Here is a 16946-nt window from a genome sequence, read left to right on the forward strand (position 1 = left end):
CCTGATGCTTGAGTTCTTTCATTCCCTTCTGGTTTCTGGTATTAAAGAAAAAATCTATGAAGGAAAGTGTTGTTCACTTTTCTTGATGGATTTTGAGCTGAAGCCGAAACACTCACACATTCAGACGAATGACACCTTTGCAGGTAAATCTCCCTTTCTGTCACGTTTTAATGAAACTTTACAGTATTTACGCCTGACAGCTCAAGCAGTTAGATGTCTACATATTTCTCTCTTTCTTCTAAAACATTTTCTTTACTCATAATTTCACAGACATGAAGTTTGTGATCCTCTTGGCTGTTTTGAGTGGTAAGCTTTCTCCTCTGTTGTTACTGCAAGTAAATGTGCTGGTGTTGTAGATTTAAAGTCATGAAACATAGTTTTGAAAATTATAGTTTTAAAATTTTAACATCCATTGTGAAGAAAAAGATCTACTAGACTTATTTAACATCCAGGATTCGCCCATGATGCCTATTTGTGTAAATTTTGTTAGGATTTTGTATTTAATATATGCGCCCACAAGTATTATTATATCCATCAATGTTAATGTTTTTAGGGGTTTTTGCTGCCCCTTTCCTGAAGGAAGAGGAGGCCAAGCGATTCATCAGGCTGAAGAGACAGGCAGGATATTGGGATCCAAACTACTCTCAGAACCAGTGGGGTTACACCGTTCAGGAGCAGGTAAATGTTAGTGAAATGTTCTAAGCATATAGAGTGAGTCACTTTAAGAATCGTAATTGTTTGTTCATTAGGCTAATGAGTACTGGACAGCCATTCGAACAGATGCGCAGTATTACATGGACATGAGCAACCTGATGTTTGACCGCTCTGTGGCCACGTGAGTGACGTAACTGTTTGTCGCTATTAAATTACATTTGAATGTTTCATTGTCATATTCTTCCAACTTTGTCGCGGTAACGCATTATCATTTGATATGTATGTTTATCGAGTACATTACTTACATAACTTTAAATCAAACACGTTTGCAAAGGAAACAACAATGGTTACTGTTTTAACGGTCAGCGTGCCCAACTTCAATGAGCACTGTAACTTCCTTTTAATAGTTATGATACTTTTGATCACACAAACTTAAAGTCAATATTCGTCATGTATATATGTTTTATCATTTTATTTTACTTTGCAGCGAAAACAACAGGATGTATATGGAGATGCTGCGCAATGCACGCGCCCACCTGGACAGCCTGACCGGTCGTAACGGGTAGAAAAGAAAAAAGAAGACTGGGAAATGGAAAACATTTCATAAAAAGTGATTTACAAAAGCATATATACAAAATATATAGTTAGAATAGTATATAAAGACTTACTTGATATGGGATGTTTCTGAAAATGTTCTCCATTCAGAGCCTGCCTGAACTGTACTAGGTTTAGCGATCAAACACACTACCTGACAGGAACGGAACATTTGGACAGAAAGTCTTAGAATCTCATTAATTGGTCAGCTTTTTTACTCGTTAAGCCTCATTGGTTACGAAGCGTGACCATTATTTCCTATATCAGCATGGGGAAAAATGTTGTTTTCAGCAATTGTGTCAAATTTATTGGATTATTGTAGAAAAATGATGCAAGAATTTCATACAATAAAATCAAAGTAAATTGAACTGAACATTTTGCTTCTTTAGTGTTTTGGGATTGTCTATTAATGGAAATAAAATGATTTTATGCCATTAATTAAAACGTATTCAACAGTATTCGAAGAATCAAACGAAATGAGATTTACCACCAGGTGGTGCTGCAAGATGCAGATTTTACTTCTCAGATTTCAGCCAAAACTACATCATTAAAATGATCCTGTTTGGGGGGATAAGTCATACCATATGTGACACTGCAGTGACTTAAATTTTGCAAACAACATGATGAGCAAATACATTTTTTGCTGGATTCTAAGCGAGTCTAAAAACAGCATTATCTTAAACAGGCTTGTGTATTTAAACCAGCTTTATTGGTTTAATTAGGTACATCGAAACAATAAAAACAACAAACTTTTATTGGGTTGTTTTCATTAATCTAGTACACTTTGTTACTTTAAATGTATTCTTTGTCTGCTGTGAGAAAAATGTATCTGATGAGGACGACACAAATGACAAATCAGTAAATGCTACTGAAACAGAACAGCACAATTTTTAAGCTTCAGTGTGGTGATACTCAACATACAGCCTGAGGGCCAAATCAGGGCCATCATTTTCAGCAATAAGTCAGTTCATCTAACTTTTACTGTTTATTACTTTTATTTCAGGTTTATTCATGCCTTGTCACATGAAAAAAAAAACACTCAGGGAAGAGTAAGTTAAGTATCTTTCCTTTAATACTTTATTTCCCCTAATGTGTGAAATCAAGTCAAACGTTTTGCAAGGTGGTGGGATCTCTGTTTAAGGTACTTTAAAGGCTGTATGCAGAAATTATTTTTCTTGTAGTTTACTACAAAAAGTAGCCTACTGTTAAATAATAGCTTTGACAATGCCCTCATAGATGTTTTATTTAATTACAATTCCCAGAGTAGAAATTTGTTTTGAATTTGAAAAAAAATTATTTCAAGAAAAAAATATCAAATTAAATATGATGTTGGTTAAAAACATAAAAAATAAGGCAATTATGGGGTTTTACCTTAATCTTGTGTATTGATAGCTAAATACCATTTGGTGTAGAGTTTATGAAGCATTTCTTTGTTGTTGTTTTTTTTATTTTGGCAATTTGCGAGCTGAAAATGAACACAGGTGACACTACTGTTTACTGTTGTCGTATGTATCTTAAACCAGAATAAAATGCCAATATAATCAGATGAAACGTTATGATATTGACTAAACAGACACAGTGACTTGATGACTTATTTGCATGTATATTTTACACAGTGGTTTAACAGAAAGAGTCACATAGTCAACAAAACCCTGTAAAAAGTGCCTGCAGTGGGCTCTTCTTGCTCAGTGGTACCATGTTTAAAAAATGTTTTCTTTGAAGGCAGATGATCAGTTGCCTCGTCAGTGTAACTGCTCTGAAGCTTGTTCCTCACTTGGAGTTGGAGGAGGGATTTTCATGAACATCTGCAGAGCTGGAGTGAAGATAAGGATGGTGCCTAATACTGAGACAGTGAGGAAAGCCCAAAGGAAGATTCTGTCTAACACCTGGGCCACAAACTTCCAGTCTTGTACCACCTGTGAAAAGGCAAAAATAAGACATGGGATTACAGAAACAGTATGTGCAATATAAACATTAATCTGTCAAAAGAATTTAATGTTTATTGATAAATACTTTACACACCTCACGGATGAAGTGCTCTTTACGGATATGTCTGCTGATGTAGCGCACCGAATAGATGGCTTTCTCCAACATAGCGCCCCAGGCTTCTTCGTCCTTCCCATCAGAAGTCGTGGGTCCGTGCGAACCACTGTTTGTCTTCTGGCCTCTCCGACCTCCAGAGCGAGACTTCAGCTCAGGGCTTTCGGGAGCCAGCTCTGGGTAGTGGTAGCGGTCAGTGTGCCCTCGCATGCACAGCAATCTGGGCAGTTTTTGAAGAAAGAGGTTTCGAACCCACGGCGACATTGGGTGGTAAGTGGCTGAGGAGCGATGGTGGACATTGATGACAAAGACAGTGACGATGATCGAGAGGGTGACAAAAATCATGATGAAGAGGAGGTACTCTCCAATCAGGGGTATGACTTTGGAGGAGGAGGGAATAATCTCTTCAATGACCAGCAGGAACACAGTAAGTGACACTAGGACGGAGGTAGAGAGTGAAAGCTTCTCTCCTTCATCTGAGGGGAGGTAAAAGACCAGGACGGTCAGAAAGGACAAACCCAAACAAGGGATGATTAGGAACAGCGTGTAGAACAAGGGCAACCTCTTCAGGATGAAGGAGTATGTGATGAAGGGATAGGATAACAAGCCATCTTTTCTGTTTCCTTTGGCACCAGTAGCACTGAGTATCTCCCACTCCCCGTTATCAAAGAAGTCTTTCCGATCAACCTGGTTGTCCATGAGAACCAAGTCCACCATGCTGCCATCATAGGTCCAGGACCCAAACTTCATGGAGCAGTTCTGGCGATCAAAAGGGAAAAAAGTGACATCCATGGTGCAGGCAGACTTGTAACTGGCAGGTGGTGTCCATGTGATGGCCCCGTTGTACTTCACAATAGCTTTGGTCATCAGGGAACCCTCAAACCGCCCATCAGCACTGCAGAAATATGAAACACAAGTCAGTTCTCATCATAAGTCCATTTATATGAAACTGTTAAATTAATACTACTATTTGCACTCATCCATCTCCTTTTTATGCACATGTTGTAGTTCAACTGATAATCACATGAAAATTGAAAATTTAGGGACTCTTTGAGAGCACTAAGAAATGTGTCCAAATCGCTCCCTGCTTCTTGACCAATGGAAACTAAGCCAGGCTCAAAACTAATAAGTGGTCAAGTAAATGTATGGCTGATTGGGTGAATGTACAATGAACAGAGTGGCCTTTCTGAGCACAGCTCAGTGTTGCCTGAGTTTTATTTTAGTTTTTTAGATGAGGTATAAGATTGAATATTTATAATATTTATATTACAACATGCTGGTTACACTCAAAGAAAGTTTTTTTTTAAAAGCAATTAAGATAGATAGCATCACGTTGTGTTAGTGTTTTTCATACAGACAGACTCATGTTTCACGTGACGTAATCATCAGTCACTGGATTGGTGAAATTTCAGAGTGACCTTACTTCTCATACAGGACGATGTCTGGGAGCCAGATATTTTCTGAAGGAACTCTGATGGAGGTGATTCCTCCGTATTTATCTGGATTCCATCGCAGCTTGTAATCAATCCATTCCTGGTCGAGGGAAAGCACAGGAAGCCACATCAACAGACTGATAAACAATACTACAATACTATGATTTGCTTGTATTTATTGGAATTAAACTTGATGAAACTTATTAAAAAGGCCTATACCTTTAAACTTTTAAGCCAACTGCTCATACATACAGCTTATTTAAGCAAATCCGGGGTCTATATATTAGTTTTAAAATACATTACATTCAAAAAGTCAGTCTCATTTTACTCTGCAAACCATGTGTTATTTGTTAATGCATCATGAAAAATAAACTGTTTATAAACATTTATGAGAAAATGTTTATAAACAGTCTCTTGGATGATCCTGTACTATAGTTCATGCTCCTGCCCAACAACCCTGTGTTCATTTTATCTTACCTGCCACAGCCAAACATTAGTTGTCATTAGTTGATTTTTCTCATCCTAAAAGACAAAAAACATAAAAAATAGAAAAAATATTATTATTTAAAATTGGGAAAATATGTTATGTAAAAATACTTTCCAAAAATGTAAAAAGAAATCATCTTTGGAACCCATTGTTTTATTATTTGTCAGATTTTCACATTAAAATGCAACTATGAAAATGAAATATATTTGCTTGTTTGGCTGATTTTGGTTGGGTTGTTTAGTACTGTGGAAAAGACTCAAGGCACCTCTGATGTCTTTGCATTTTTTCAGGGAAAATGGGAAATAGGTGCAGCGACTGTATACATAGAAATAAAATAAGGCAAAAACTGAGTTTGTAGAATTCTTCAAAGCTTGAAAGTCAACATTTGGCACGGACACTTTTATTCTTCAGCTGTGTTAGCTGCAACCTTACTTTCATTGTCATTCAGTATTCTTCAGGAGCAGTTCTCCAGGCTTCTTGAAGGATGTACAAAGCTCTTCTCTGGATACTGGCTGCCCTTTGTTGTGCCCTCTATCTACATGATCCTACACTGCTTCAGTAATGTTGAAGTTTGAGCTCTGGGGAGGCCAATCCATGACTGATGGTGTTCCACTGTGTGTTTTTCTATCCAAGTATGCTTTTACTGCAGTGGCAGTGTGGTCACTGTCATATTAAAAGATGAAGGCACTGCCAGTCAGAAGCTTCCCAAATGTTACTGCATAGTGGATCAAAACCTGATGATACTTTCCTGGGTTCATAATTTCATCCATTTTGACAAAGTTTCCAAAACCACAGGCTGAAGTTCAGCCTTAAACACTGACAGAGCCTGCGCTGTGTTCTACAGATGGCTGTAAAACATGGCACTCATTGTTATACCGCTCTCTTGACTTCCTCTGTACATACTGACAAAAATGTCAACCAGAAATTCAAGATTTGGTTTCATCACTCCATAAAACCTACCGCCACAGATTTTGAGTCAAATTCTCGTGTCATTGGCATACCTCAGCCTTATCCGCCTCATGTCATGATTCTATTGGTCCAAAAATACTATTTTATGCCAATAAATTTTTATATCTTAAGTGATTCATAAACAAAGGTCTGCACATGTCAGCAGTCAAGGTTTACAAAGAAATCCAAGATCACTTATTTCATTCAAATATTTTATTGTCTGCTACTGTTTTAGTGAATAAAAACCCTCAACTGAGGTGAACCAAATCATCATTTCGTTTTCCACTGTATCTGACAGAATCTGATTTATCTGCCACTTTCTTAGTAAACACAAAGAAAACATAGTACCAAAAGTGGGTGCAGGAAGCTGTGCTGATAACAAAAACAGAGTTCAACAACCTCAGCAGACGTGAGAAAGACATTTTCAAAGATGTTCAGCGTATCCAGCGCAGGCCTCAGCTGTCAGACTCAGTTGAATGTTTTGGTGATCACATAGACCAGAGGTGAACCATAATCTAATACAGAGCTGAGCAGCAGCCTAGAGAGACTCAGGGGACATACACAGCATAGGCAGGCTGCTGTTTTTATGTTTAGCTCCATCGCCCTTTCTCTTTCCCAGAATCCAACAGATCAACCTAAACCTTTCCTATTTGCCACAAACAGCTTTATGTAATTCATTTCTGGCTGTGTTTGTTGGAAGGAAGAGAAGAAAAGTTGAATATGAACTGGCTGAGATGAATATTTCAAGCCAAGAAGCATGGTTCCTCCATTAGCGTGCTCAGTTTTCTCCTCTGGAGCACCTAAACCATCTCAACCTATCACAGTCACTCTCTGAAATATTAAAGAAACACTCCAAAGAGAGACTGTGTAGTCACAAATATGAAGAGATAGCTTGAGCTCTATTTCAGCAGCACACATAGTGACACTGATGAAACAGGAACAAGACTCTTTGTATTTCTTTTATATGTGTTACACGTGTTTTATCCAACTATGTGTCTTGATACTTTTTCAGTAATTGCATTTTCCAAGCATGTTCATGCTTGGATTTGTTTTTGCTGTTAAAGGGCAATGCTTGCAATATTCTTTACTTTGGATGTTGCCAACAAATCTCACAGGAAGACCGAAAGACTAAAACGTGTAAAATTCAAACTTAGTTTCATTCAAACTAAGGAAGCCACTTTTAACAGGAGTTGCAAACTGATGTCAGTTTGTTTGTGTGTGTGTGTGTGTGTGTGTGTGTGTGTGTGTGTGTGTGTCGTCTCACCACATCGACCAGCTGAGAGATCTTGAGTCCAAAGCGTACTTTAACAGTGTCATTGGCACGCTGGATTGGCCTAACCCAGCGCTGATAGCCTTGGAAAAGGTTCTTCAATAAAGCATCCTCCATCTCCGCCAAGGACACGAACTCATTTGGAGCTGGAACAAGAAGAGGGAAGGTGGGTCAACAATAATAACAACTGTGCTCCTACTGCAGCTGCTTTTCACCATCACCAGCTTGATTTTAAGTGTCAGGGATAGAAAGTAAAGCATTTTTTCTTCCTCTAAAAAAACACACTGCATAACGAGATAACAAGATAGGATAAATGGTTAATATGGCTGTGCACAGAAGCTGGGCAGTCAGCCCATCAGTCAGTCTGCAGTGAAATAAAGTCACCAGAGAAACAGAAACTGTAATATTGATGTAGAGAGACATCTAAAATATCAGACACAAGGGACATCATGTGCAAGGACTAATGTGTGTGAGCTGAGGGACGGTGAGGAAGAGTGTCCACCTTTAACCTGCAGCGTTTTTGTTTTTTTCCACTCTGGCTTCACATCTGTCTGACATCATCTGACAGGGTAAATAGTATAAAGGATCCACCAAGCAAACATAAAAGCCACATTACAGATGACTGAATCCCACAAGCTCTGGCTGTACTTTCAAGGACAGGTGCAGAGATGCTGATATTTGACACCTGTGTTCTTGTTTGCCTGATGACCAGTCAGCTCCAAGAGAAGCAGAGCTAGGGCCATCGCATTACTGCGTTACACTGCTAAAAGGATTATCTTGTTGCACTAAAAAAGCTTAATTCATCCCACAAAAATGGCAGCTTTTGCTGTTTTGTTGTTGTCAGCACAATTAGAAGTCTGCATCGCTTTCTCCAAGTTACTGAATCTTTAAATCCAAAAAGAAACGTGGGAAACGAAACAATCCTTTGCTTTATAAGACCAGTGGTGAGCAGTTGGTAGTAGTTTGTGCTTTTCCGTTTGACAAGGTCATCGGAGTTTATGCAGAGTTTAATCAAAGCTATCAGCGGATGTTGCACAAAATGGAACAAATCGGTGGAGACATTACTGCGCATAGAGTATGTACTCTAAAGAAATATTACATTTATATATACATATATCAAGAGTTTTCTCACCGGCAATCTTGGCGGGGGACAGCTTGCAAAAACCCAACAGGAGGAGAAGAAGGACTTCTAACTTCATGGTATTGTCCGGGAAGAGCTCTGACAGCCTCCTGTTAATAACTGCTGCTCAGCTGGATAAGTAGGCTATGCACACCGATATGTCCAAGACCCCGAGGTTCCCATCAGCGCTGGAGCTCGACGGTATACGGAAAGTAACCCCGCTGCTGCTGCCGAGTATCAGGGGGCAGGGACCTGATGTGAGAGCGCATGTGTCCGAATCTGATTCCGTTCGAGGCGTCACGGGAAGCGCCGCTGTCGGTGGACGGGGTGGCTCGCAGGAGGAGGGAGGGGAGGGAGCGGGGAGGATGAAGGAGGTGGTGGAGGGATTCCCAGGTCGGACAAATAGGTGAAGTTTTAAAGATGCTCTAAATCACTGTGTTTAGCTCACTGCTGCTATTGACTTCCTCAGGATGGACTAGGTTATTACTAGCCGATGTTTAAAAGTACAGCGAGTCAGAAAAGTCCTGCTCGGAATGTAAGTCTTGAGCTTTCGCTTTAAATTGTGTGTAGAGTTTGCACATTTTGCAAAAGACTTGGGACAAACAAATTCCCGCCTCTAATGACTTTTGTTGCATTTTATTTTATTGTCTATAGTTTTCTTTTTAGAAATATAATATAGGGAATATAGTGCAGTGAGAATGGTTGCCGCTCCTTCAGCGTCACCTTTTAGTCCAAAGCACAAAGCCCGTCCTTTAATGCAGAAAGCCCCTGTATGTGTGCATGAAAACATCACATGAATGAATACTATGTACCTAAGCAGGAGACTAGCCTACCTTCATTAATAACATCCGTTTTACCTGTTGTTATGTTTTGGAAAAGCTCTATTACACTTTATTGCACCATTCTCCCCAGGATCAAGAATCTGAGGTAGAAACACTGTTATATTTAACTTTAAATTATTGAATAAAGTTGTTTAAAAGTGCTTCCTATAGTGTATGTGAAGGGCAGGCTTGTTTGAAAGTTTTTTTGAAACGTTTTATTTTTGCAAAAAGTAAACTCATACATCAAATTAAAGTTATACAAAAAAAGTTTTATTGACATAAACAGGAAGCAAAAAGATTCAAATCAGATTGTGAGACATTTCAAAGCAAATCTGTAATGCGGCAGGAACCTTTCTGTCTCCGAGGTCCAGGTTTATCATTACATTATAACTATGCAATCAGTCAAAGCTTATTGAGTATGTCCCAATGGGATTAGTTTGTCTAGTTTCAAGCTTGCTGAGACTCACCCTGGCATGAGTTTGTCTGTTAGTTTCCTCTACCTAATACCAACTATACACAGATATACAAAAATATGTAGTGAAAGTTGATTGTGATGTGTATTTTACAGAGGTCAAGTGTGTTTGCAAACATCAGTCTGAATATTTAATCACGATAAAGTCATCAGCTGCTTAAGTGCCAAAGACAGAAAATTTTGCGGGGGGTACAGGCTGGGTCACAACTACATAATTCAAACACATGATTGCATACATGTAAGACACAGACACAGAAACACTATTTTCATGTTATGAGGCATGCCCTTACATGCAACTGAACAAAAACACTGATGGTGGTCATGAAAAGGAAAGGAAACCCAAACTCATGGCATACAGAACAAAAACAGCTGAACATAAGGCATAACTCACACACAAAGAAAGATACTTAGAAGCAAAAACAATAGAATAGGAGTGAGAAAAGGAGAGCCAAGAGCAACATAAACTTATTATCATCCCTGCAGTCAAAGACAAGGCTGGTGGTGAGATGGCAGACATGCTTTACAACTCATAGCTGAGAACAACAACACTTTAGATGAAAAGAAATGTGTGATGCGAAATCAGTACTGCCCTATACCAGCTGACATCTGGGAGCTTGTAGAAATGCTTAGTTGAGGTGTGAAATCAGCATCTGATACAAACACATTAGTATTGCTTAGTTATGTACAAACACACAGATGCTTTAAAGTTTTAAAATCGCTGTTAACTCAGGCAGAAACCAGGCAACAATCATCTTAAAATATCAGCATATATAAAGCTATTATTTGTATGCTAAAATTCAGGGATTTGGATACTTGCTTTGAATGCTGTCAGGCCATCGAAAGGGTGTTATCAATGGTACAAGCTCCATAGATATAAAGAAGTCTCCACAACTCATCCAGGTATACTCTAAGCAGACAGGAACTCTCAGTATTTTTATTTCCTCCTCCTTTTCACCTCCCTCCTCTCTTTCTAGTATACATATGCACACACACACACACACACACACATATACTTATATATATGTTTATCTCACACTCCCGCTCCCTTGTGTTTCCTTTCCTGCTTCTCCTGGGTTGAAGTGGCTGGGATAACGGGAGGCTGATTATCACAATGAAATTATCCTGATTTTCTGCTCCACTTGGAGCTGTGAGGCGGGCAGCTGCTGCCTCCGAGATCGACCCATCCGCCTCGCCTCTAATCATTCAGAAACATAAATTCTCACGGGCTTGAAACCTGCTGGTCTCTTCCCAGATGACTGTGGGCAGCTGTGCAACATGCTTGCATATGTATGTGTTAGTTGATGTATGTGTGTGAGAGTGAGAAAGTGAGATGGTGAAGACGCAAAGTGAGGAGAGAGCACATTGTCAGCATCCGTGTGTTTACAAAAATGTTGGCGCTTGTTTGTCTCGGCTCGTGTGTGTGTGTGTGTGTGTTCTCTTCTTGACTGTGTTTGGTGTTGTTTTTGTTTTCTCAGCCGTTGTTGAGCCCATAATTAAAGTCTGCATAATTTCACTGGGTGCAAAAATATTGAATTAATAAGAGGAAAAAGCCTCGACTACCAAGGCCTGGGGGTTTAATCTTAATGTGTTTGTTGTTTTAAGGGTTTTAAAAAATGGTCATAAAGGAAGGAGGGGGTTACAGCGAAGGAAATCCAATCTCACACAGACTTCAAAGGGAAACACAAAGTCAGTAGTCTAATAGCAGCACCCCACTTCACTTATGCTATCACCAGCACTTTAAATAAAAAAATCACATAACCTGATGGCCTCATAGCAGCTTTGAGAGGATACAAACTTTTTCCAAGTCAGTCCAACTTTAAAATGGTCTGATGAAAAAAAAAATCCAAAACTCATCAATAATATAGCGGTTCAGTCATTTGATATTTTAATCTTCTGAAGCACAAAAGAACTGCAGGGCAAACAAGCTGCAAAGATTCTGGCCAGATCTGAGGAGCAAAAATCTTTCAAATTTAGCTCAAACTTACAACAGAGGAATAAAAAGAGAAAGGGGAGTGTGTGAGAGAGGGAGGGAGGGAATGAGAGATTAAAACAAATTGGCCATTATACCCTTTGGGGCTCAAATATCAGTTCAAGGGCCACCCACGCTGGAGTGGAAAAAGTTAGCAGCAGAGTGAGCTTTCTCACTCCGCTGACACACAGTCACAACATGACTATTGACCTTGAACATGATACTTCAGTCTAAGAGGCTCACACTGATTTTCCTTTTGTTTTCGTCTGACTGACGTGAGAAAAAGAAAAGACGGAGCACCGTTTGAAACTCTAGCCGCTCAGACAGGGTTACAATTCTGTCTGCTTCTGATAATGTGTAAAGACGGAGGAGCAAAGATCAAGTGCGGCAGAAATGTGTACAGCATTTGTCTGTGTAGAAATAAACATCTGTGTATACCTGTTTCACTTTGTTAGAACATAAAAGCAAGTTCCTACAAATAACTCATTCATCTATATGTGACTACCAGAGTAAGTGCAGTGCTCAGTTTGTGGTCATACTTTTTGGGGTCTTCTTCTCATATTCATTCAGTAGATGGAGCCACTCACCTTTGCTGCTAAATATCTTCATTATAGGAAAATTATGATAATGCCACAGTTCAGATATTATTAATCATTGTTATTAGTATCATCTGTGACCTCATGATGATCTCCTTGTAATATTGTATGCAAATAAACCAACACTGACTGTTACAGAACTTACCCAAGCAACTTCAAGCTCAGCACTACATTTACTGGGCTGCAGATACAGCAAGTTTAAAAATGATCTGATTAAGGGTTGTTGGGGAAAGCAAACAGACTGATAGACACAGATTAAGCACAATATTCAGATTTTCAAAGGCGATACAGATGGTCAGAGCTGGGACATGTTAAGAATTTGAATGCAACAAGTACAAAAAAACAACAAAAAATGTTTTAATCTTTTTAAGAAAATCTTCAGAACTCTTCAGCATTGTGTCAATTAGATGTCCCCACTAAGATATGAAAAAAAAGACTGCGTTTTGGGGACAAAATGCCCATCTCCATGAGTTTGAAGGCATTTTTGAGGATCAAAATGTGGTTGTAGTGTCAGGGTTACAGTCAGGTTATGGTTGGGTTTAGGCTGAGGATTAGGCATTCATTTTTGATGGTTAGGGTAAGCGAATAAAAAAGGGATTATGTCAATGAGATGTCCTCACTAAGAAATGAAAATGAGTGTGTTTGCATGTGTGTGTGTGTCTGTCTGTGTAGGAGTAGCTAGTAGGCAAAGAGTTAATGACTATGGCTCAGGAAAAATGTAGTAGTCATAAGTTGTGAGTCAGTTGTGCTCTGCGTCTTTGCACGTGTGTCTGTAATCTGAATTTTTGCAGATATGGTTGTCTGTCTTTATGTGTTTGTGCAAGTTTGAGTGCTTCTATGTACTTAATGTGGGTACGAAACTGTGTCTCTTCACCTGTGCTGCTCCATGTGCCAATATGTAAGTATGTAAATCTGCATTTGCATATTTCTGTCTTTGTTAGCCTAATCTGTCTTCACATGCTGCTGTATTTATATAGCTATGCTCATAATTACTGAGACAAAAAACACTCCCTGTTCATCTGGACTCTGTGTGCCACCACAGTGGATTTGAAATCAAACAGTCAAAACGTGACTGAGGGCAGAGTTTCAACTTTAATTAAAGGGGTTTTACAAAAATATTGTATTAACTATTTAAGAATTTCAGCTATTTTTCTCCAATTTCAGGCCATTAAAATTAACTGAACAAACTGATATAATTTTAATATAAAAAAAGTTGGGTTTTTGGTTTTTGGGGGGGTTTCCTTCAAGGCAGGTGGTTCATGGTGGTGCAGTTCTGTGTTGCCTCACCACAAGAAGGTCCTGGGTTCGAATCCACCATCTTTCTGTTTGGAGTGTGTCTGTTCTGGTGTGTAACTGGTGATTCTAAATTGCCTGTAAGTGCGAATGTCTGTCTGTGTTAGCCCTGTGACAGTCTGGTAACCTGTCAAAGGTGCACTCTGCCTCTTGTCCTATGTCAAAAGTCCAGCAGCTGGTCTCCTCTGTTCCCAAAGATTTATGGACTGTTGTTAAAAGAAGAGGGGATTCTGCACAGTGGTAAACATGTCCGTGTCCCAACATTGTCTTAGTTCAAACATCTGACATGTTTTCTTTATTCTGTTGAGACTAAAATGTAGCTTTATTAGATTTGCAAATGCTTGGAAAGTTTTTAAAATTTACATTTAATGCAGCATCTTTTTAGGAATCAGGTCTGTAAATGCCTCGGCACTCAGTGATGAACGATTCAGATTGTTTCTTGATTTATCAAAGTATTGTATGTGTTTCTCTGTGATGTTTGCTCACAAGCCAAAAACAACCTTGAAGCATTTTTTGCTGTCGCTGTTCCACCAAAATGTTCTTTCTTTATTCCAAGACAATGTTTCTTCATCCGTCTGCAAATATTCATCAAAGAGTAAAATTAGAAGCCTGCTCTTTGCCGAGTGTGTGTTTGGTGTAAGGCTGTTGCAGCATTCTACTTCAAGAAGCAGCCGTTTGTGTGTGCGAGAGAACCCTGCATGCGTGTGTGCGTGTGTGCGTGGGTTCAGAAGGCTCCCATTGGAATGAATTATTTAGCGGAGAGTCTCCTTTACTTATCCATGGTTGACTGGCCACAGGCATGTACCGTTCTGCTCCCAACTACACAAGAGACTACCCTAATTCACCATCCACCCTTCTGCAGTATGCCCCTGTCTCACCCTACAACCCCGCCCCAGTTCTCCCAAGCATGCTCAAGTGGTCCTCTGCAGATGTCCCTTTTTCACTCCCTGCAACTCAGTGGGCAGAATCCCTGTAAGTAGTGGACAAGGCAAACATGGAAAGCTAGAGAAAGAGACAGAAGATGAGAAAAGATGAAGAGAAACTCATCTGGGGAAAAAATGTCAAGATTTTTTTTATGGAAAACAAATGTGTGCCAAAACTATGCTTTTATGATTTTTTTTAATTACTTTAGTCCTTAAACCTCAAACCTGAAACAAAAAACCCCAAAAGCAATTCATCATCCTGGACTCTTCATATCTAGGAGTTGGATGCTAACAGTTGCGTCAACAGTGAAGAATCATGTAAAATATTCATCCATGTGGCCGGCTTAATAATGTATTATCCCTGAATTTACCACCCAGAGCTTTGCTGCACTCTGCTTTGGTCTCTGACTGCCACCAAGTCCCTTCTTGAAGTCCAATCATTCAAGAAAGATCCACAGTGCAGCTGCAAAATATCAAACTCACACCATTACAAATTCAGCTTTGAGTGGCTGCAGCTTTCTAGAAGCAGCCAATTTGTGAGTCTTTCTCAACATATTCTATAAGTGGCATCCAAATACATCAAAGGGAAACATCTTCGTCTAGTGGATAAAATTATAGATGAAGGTGTTGTAAGGACTCTTTATTTGTTCCCTATTAAATGCTGCAATAAGTTGGAGGAGAGGCTGTTAGGTAAATTGGATGCATACTGTCCAAATATAGCTAGAGTATTTGGTAGTTCTCAGGATGAGCTCTTCATTCTGTGGCACTAAAATCACCCTGTCTGGATGCAGACTGAGACTGATGGGATAGTATGTGTGTCCGCGATACGGCTGCTGCTCATCTTCATATTTATAACCGGACTCCATGCACGCCATAATCCGTATGTAGGGAGACACTTGCTACCGAGTGCTCATATGGACTCGCATTAACACTCACTCTGTCACTATCTCCACCCTCTCTGTCTCAGTGTGTGTTTCTCGCTCTCACTTCCTCAGGTGACATTGGTAATCTTCCCAGGTCTCCTTTGACACACACTCTTACCCAAACACTAATGTGTACAGGCTCAGTGTGTAGACACAAGTAGGGATTAAGTGTGAGCAGTAGATCGTTGGGAGCTGCAGTGTGGGCCAATTCAAAGCCATAATCACAAATGTGACTTGAGGGGAAAGGGCTGGATGGCGTGAACTTTTGCTGTGTGTGTGTGTGTGTGTGTGTGTGTGTGTGTGTGTGTGTGTAGGCTTGTGAGAGCTGACAGGGACATTCAGTCTCACTTTTGACCTTTGAAAGAGGAAAGAAAAGAGCAGGGAAGTAAGAAAAGGCAAATTTTGTACTTTTGTACTTTTGCTTTAGCCTTTTTCCTGTCTTCTGCCTATTTGCATCAGTGTGTTAGATAACTCAAGTCCAGCTGATGACACATTGATTGTACTTCAGGAACTTCCTGTCCTGATTTTGGCTTGAAATTTGTGGCGCAATCAGAAAAGGTTAATTTTCTCAATTATTATCTCCATCTGCCGAGGTGGTTATATTGTTGGTAGTGTTTGCGTGCATGTTGTTCGGTCTGTTAAAATAACACCTCAAAAAGTTTTGAGTTGTAGAGTGGTTTGTTAACAATCCATTGTCTTCAAAGTCAACTTAATGATGTATTGTCTTACAAGTGTGGTGTGTATAGTCAGGCTGAAGAAGTCACTTGGATCAGCTTTCTGAGATTTCCTTACCTGGATGATTGAGCATGCATCAAGACATTTTTTGACTTGGTATGTATTTCTAAACATGTAAAAGATTTTGACTAAATGAATGAAATGAATGTTGCACATGTACTATAGCCCCTTAAACAAATAATAACGAAAATAATTATGCCAGAAAATTTATAGAGCTGGCCATGTTTTTGTATAACTTAAATTAAGGTTCCAAGTCTTCAGACTTCAGTCTTTAGACTTCACTGTAATCTGATATTGCTGAATCTTATTATTGTCTTTTGTGTGACACTTATATCTATTTATATCTCATATCAAATCAAATCAAAATTTATTTCTATAGCACATAAAAATACAACAAAGTTGACCAAAGTGCTTCACAGTCGGTCAGAGCAATAGCATAAGACAGAATAAAAAGAAACAGTTAAAAGGAGGGCAGGAAACAATATGACAATTGTTTGAAACAAGAACTGGCCACGAAATAACATACTTGTTTGAATCAAAAGCCAGACTAAAATAATAAGTTTTAAGACACAATTTAAAAGACTGGATGGACTCGGAGGAACGAATATAAGGAGGGAGGTTATTCCAGAGTCTGGGAGCTACGACAGCAAAGGTCCGATCACCTCTGG

General features: G+C 39.3%; 2 protein-coding genes across 2 annotated transcripts; one reads left to right on the top strand and one right to left on the bottom strand.

Annotated features, from left to right (window-relative positions):
- On the top strand, positions 1-1449 carry LOC112848227 (uncharacterized protein C3orf85). Its single transcript, XM_025911614.1, has 5 exons — positions 1-143; positions 271-306; positions 554-678; positions 750-835; positions 1142-1449. Exons 1-5 carry the CDS (start codon positions 5-7, stop codon positions 1218-1220), a joined length of 465 nt encoding a protein of 154 aa, XP_025767399.1. The 5' UTR covers positions 1-4; the 3' UTR covers positions 1221-1449.
- Positions 1323-9166, bottom strand: LOC100708615 (neuronal acetylcholine receptor subunit non-alpha-2). The gene is made up of 6 exons (XM_003444585.5): positions 8559-9166; positions 7421-7572; positions 5199-5243; positions 4712-4821; positions 3271-4183; positions 1323-3164 (listed from the first exon to the last, which is right to left on the bottom strand). The coding sequence occupies exons 1-6, from the start codon at positions 8623-8625 to the stop codon at positions 2991-2993; spliced, it is 1461 nt and encodes a 486-aa protein (XP_003444633.1). The 5' UTR covers positions 8626-9166; the 3' UTR covers positions 1323-2990.
- Between the last annotated feature and the right edge of the window lie 7780 nt (positions 9167-16946).

Source organism: Oreochromis niloticus, linkage group LG2, assembly GCF_001858045.2.
Source record: "Oreochromis niloticus isolate F11D_XX linkage group LG2, O_niloticus_UMD_NMBU, whole genome shotgun sequence".
NCBI classification, from domain to species: domain Eukaryota; kingdom Metazoa; phylum Chordata; class Actinopteri; order Cichliformes; family Cichlidae; genus Oreochromis; species Oreochromis niloticus.

Coding starts and splice junctions, on each gene's coding strand:
- LOC112848227 (XM_025911614.1), top strand. CDS start 5: ATGCTTGAGTTCTTTCATTCCCTTCTGGTTTCTGGTATTAAAGAAAAA. Junction 144..270: donor GACGAATGACACCTTTGCAG/GTAAATCTCCCT, acceptor ATAATTTCACAG/ACATGAAGTTTGTGATCCTC. Junction 679..749: donor GTTACACCGTTCAGGAGCAG/GTAAATGTTAGT, acceptor TTTGTTCATTAG/GCTAATGAGTACTGGACAGC.
- LOC100708615 (XM_003444585.5), bottom strand. CDS start 8,625: ATGAAGTTAGAAGTCCTTCTTCTCCTCCTGTTGGGTTTTTGCAAGCTG. Junction 5,244..7,420: donor TCTCTCAGCTGGTCGATGTG/GTGAGACGACAC, acceptor TTTGTCTTTTAG/GATGAGAAAAATCAACTAAT. Junction 4,822..5,198: donor CTAATGTTTGGCTGTGGCAG/GTAAGATAAAAT, acceptor TCCCTCGACCAG/GAATGGATTGATTACAAGCT.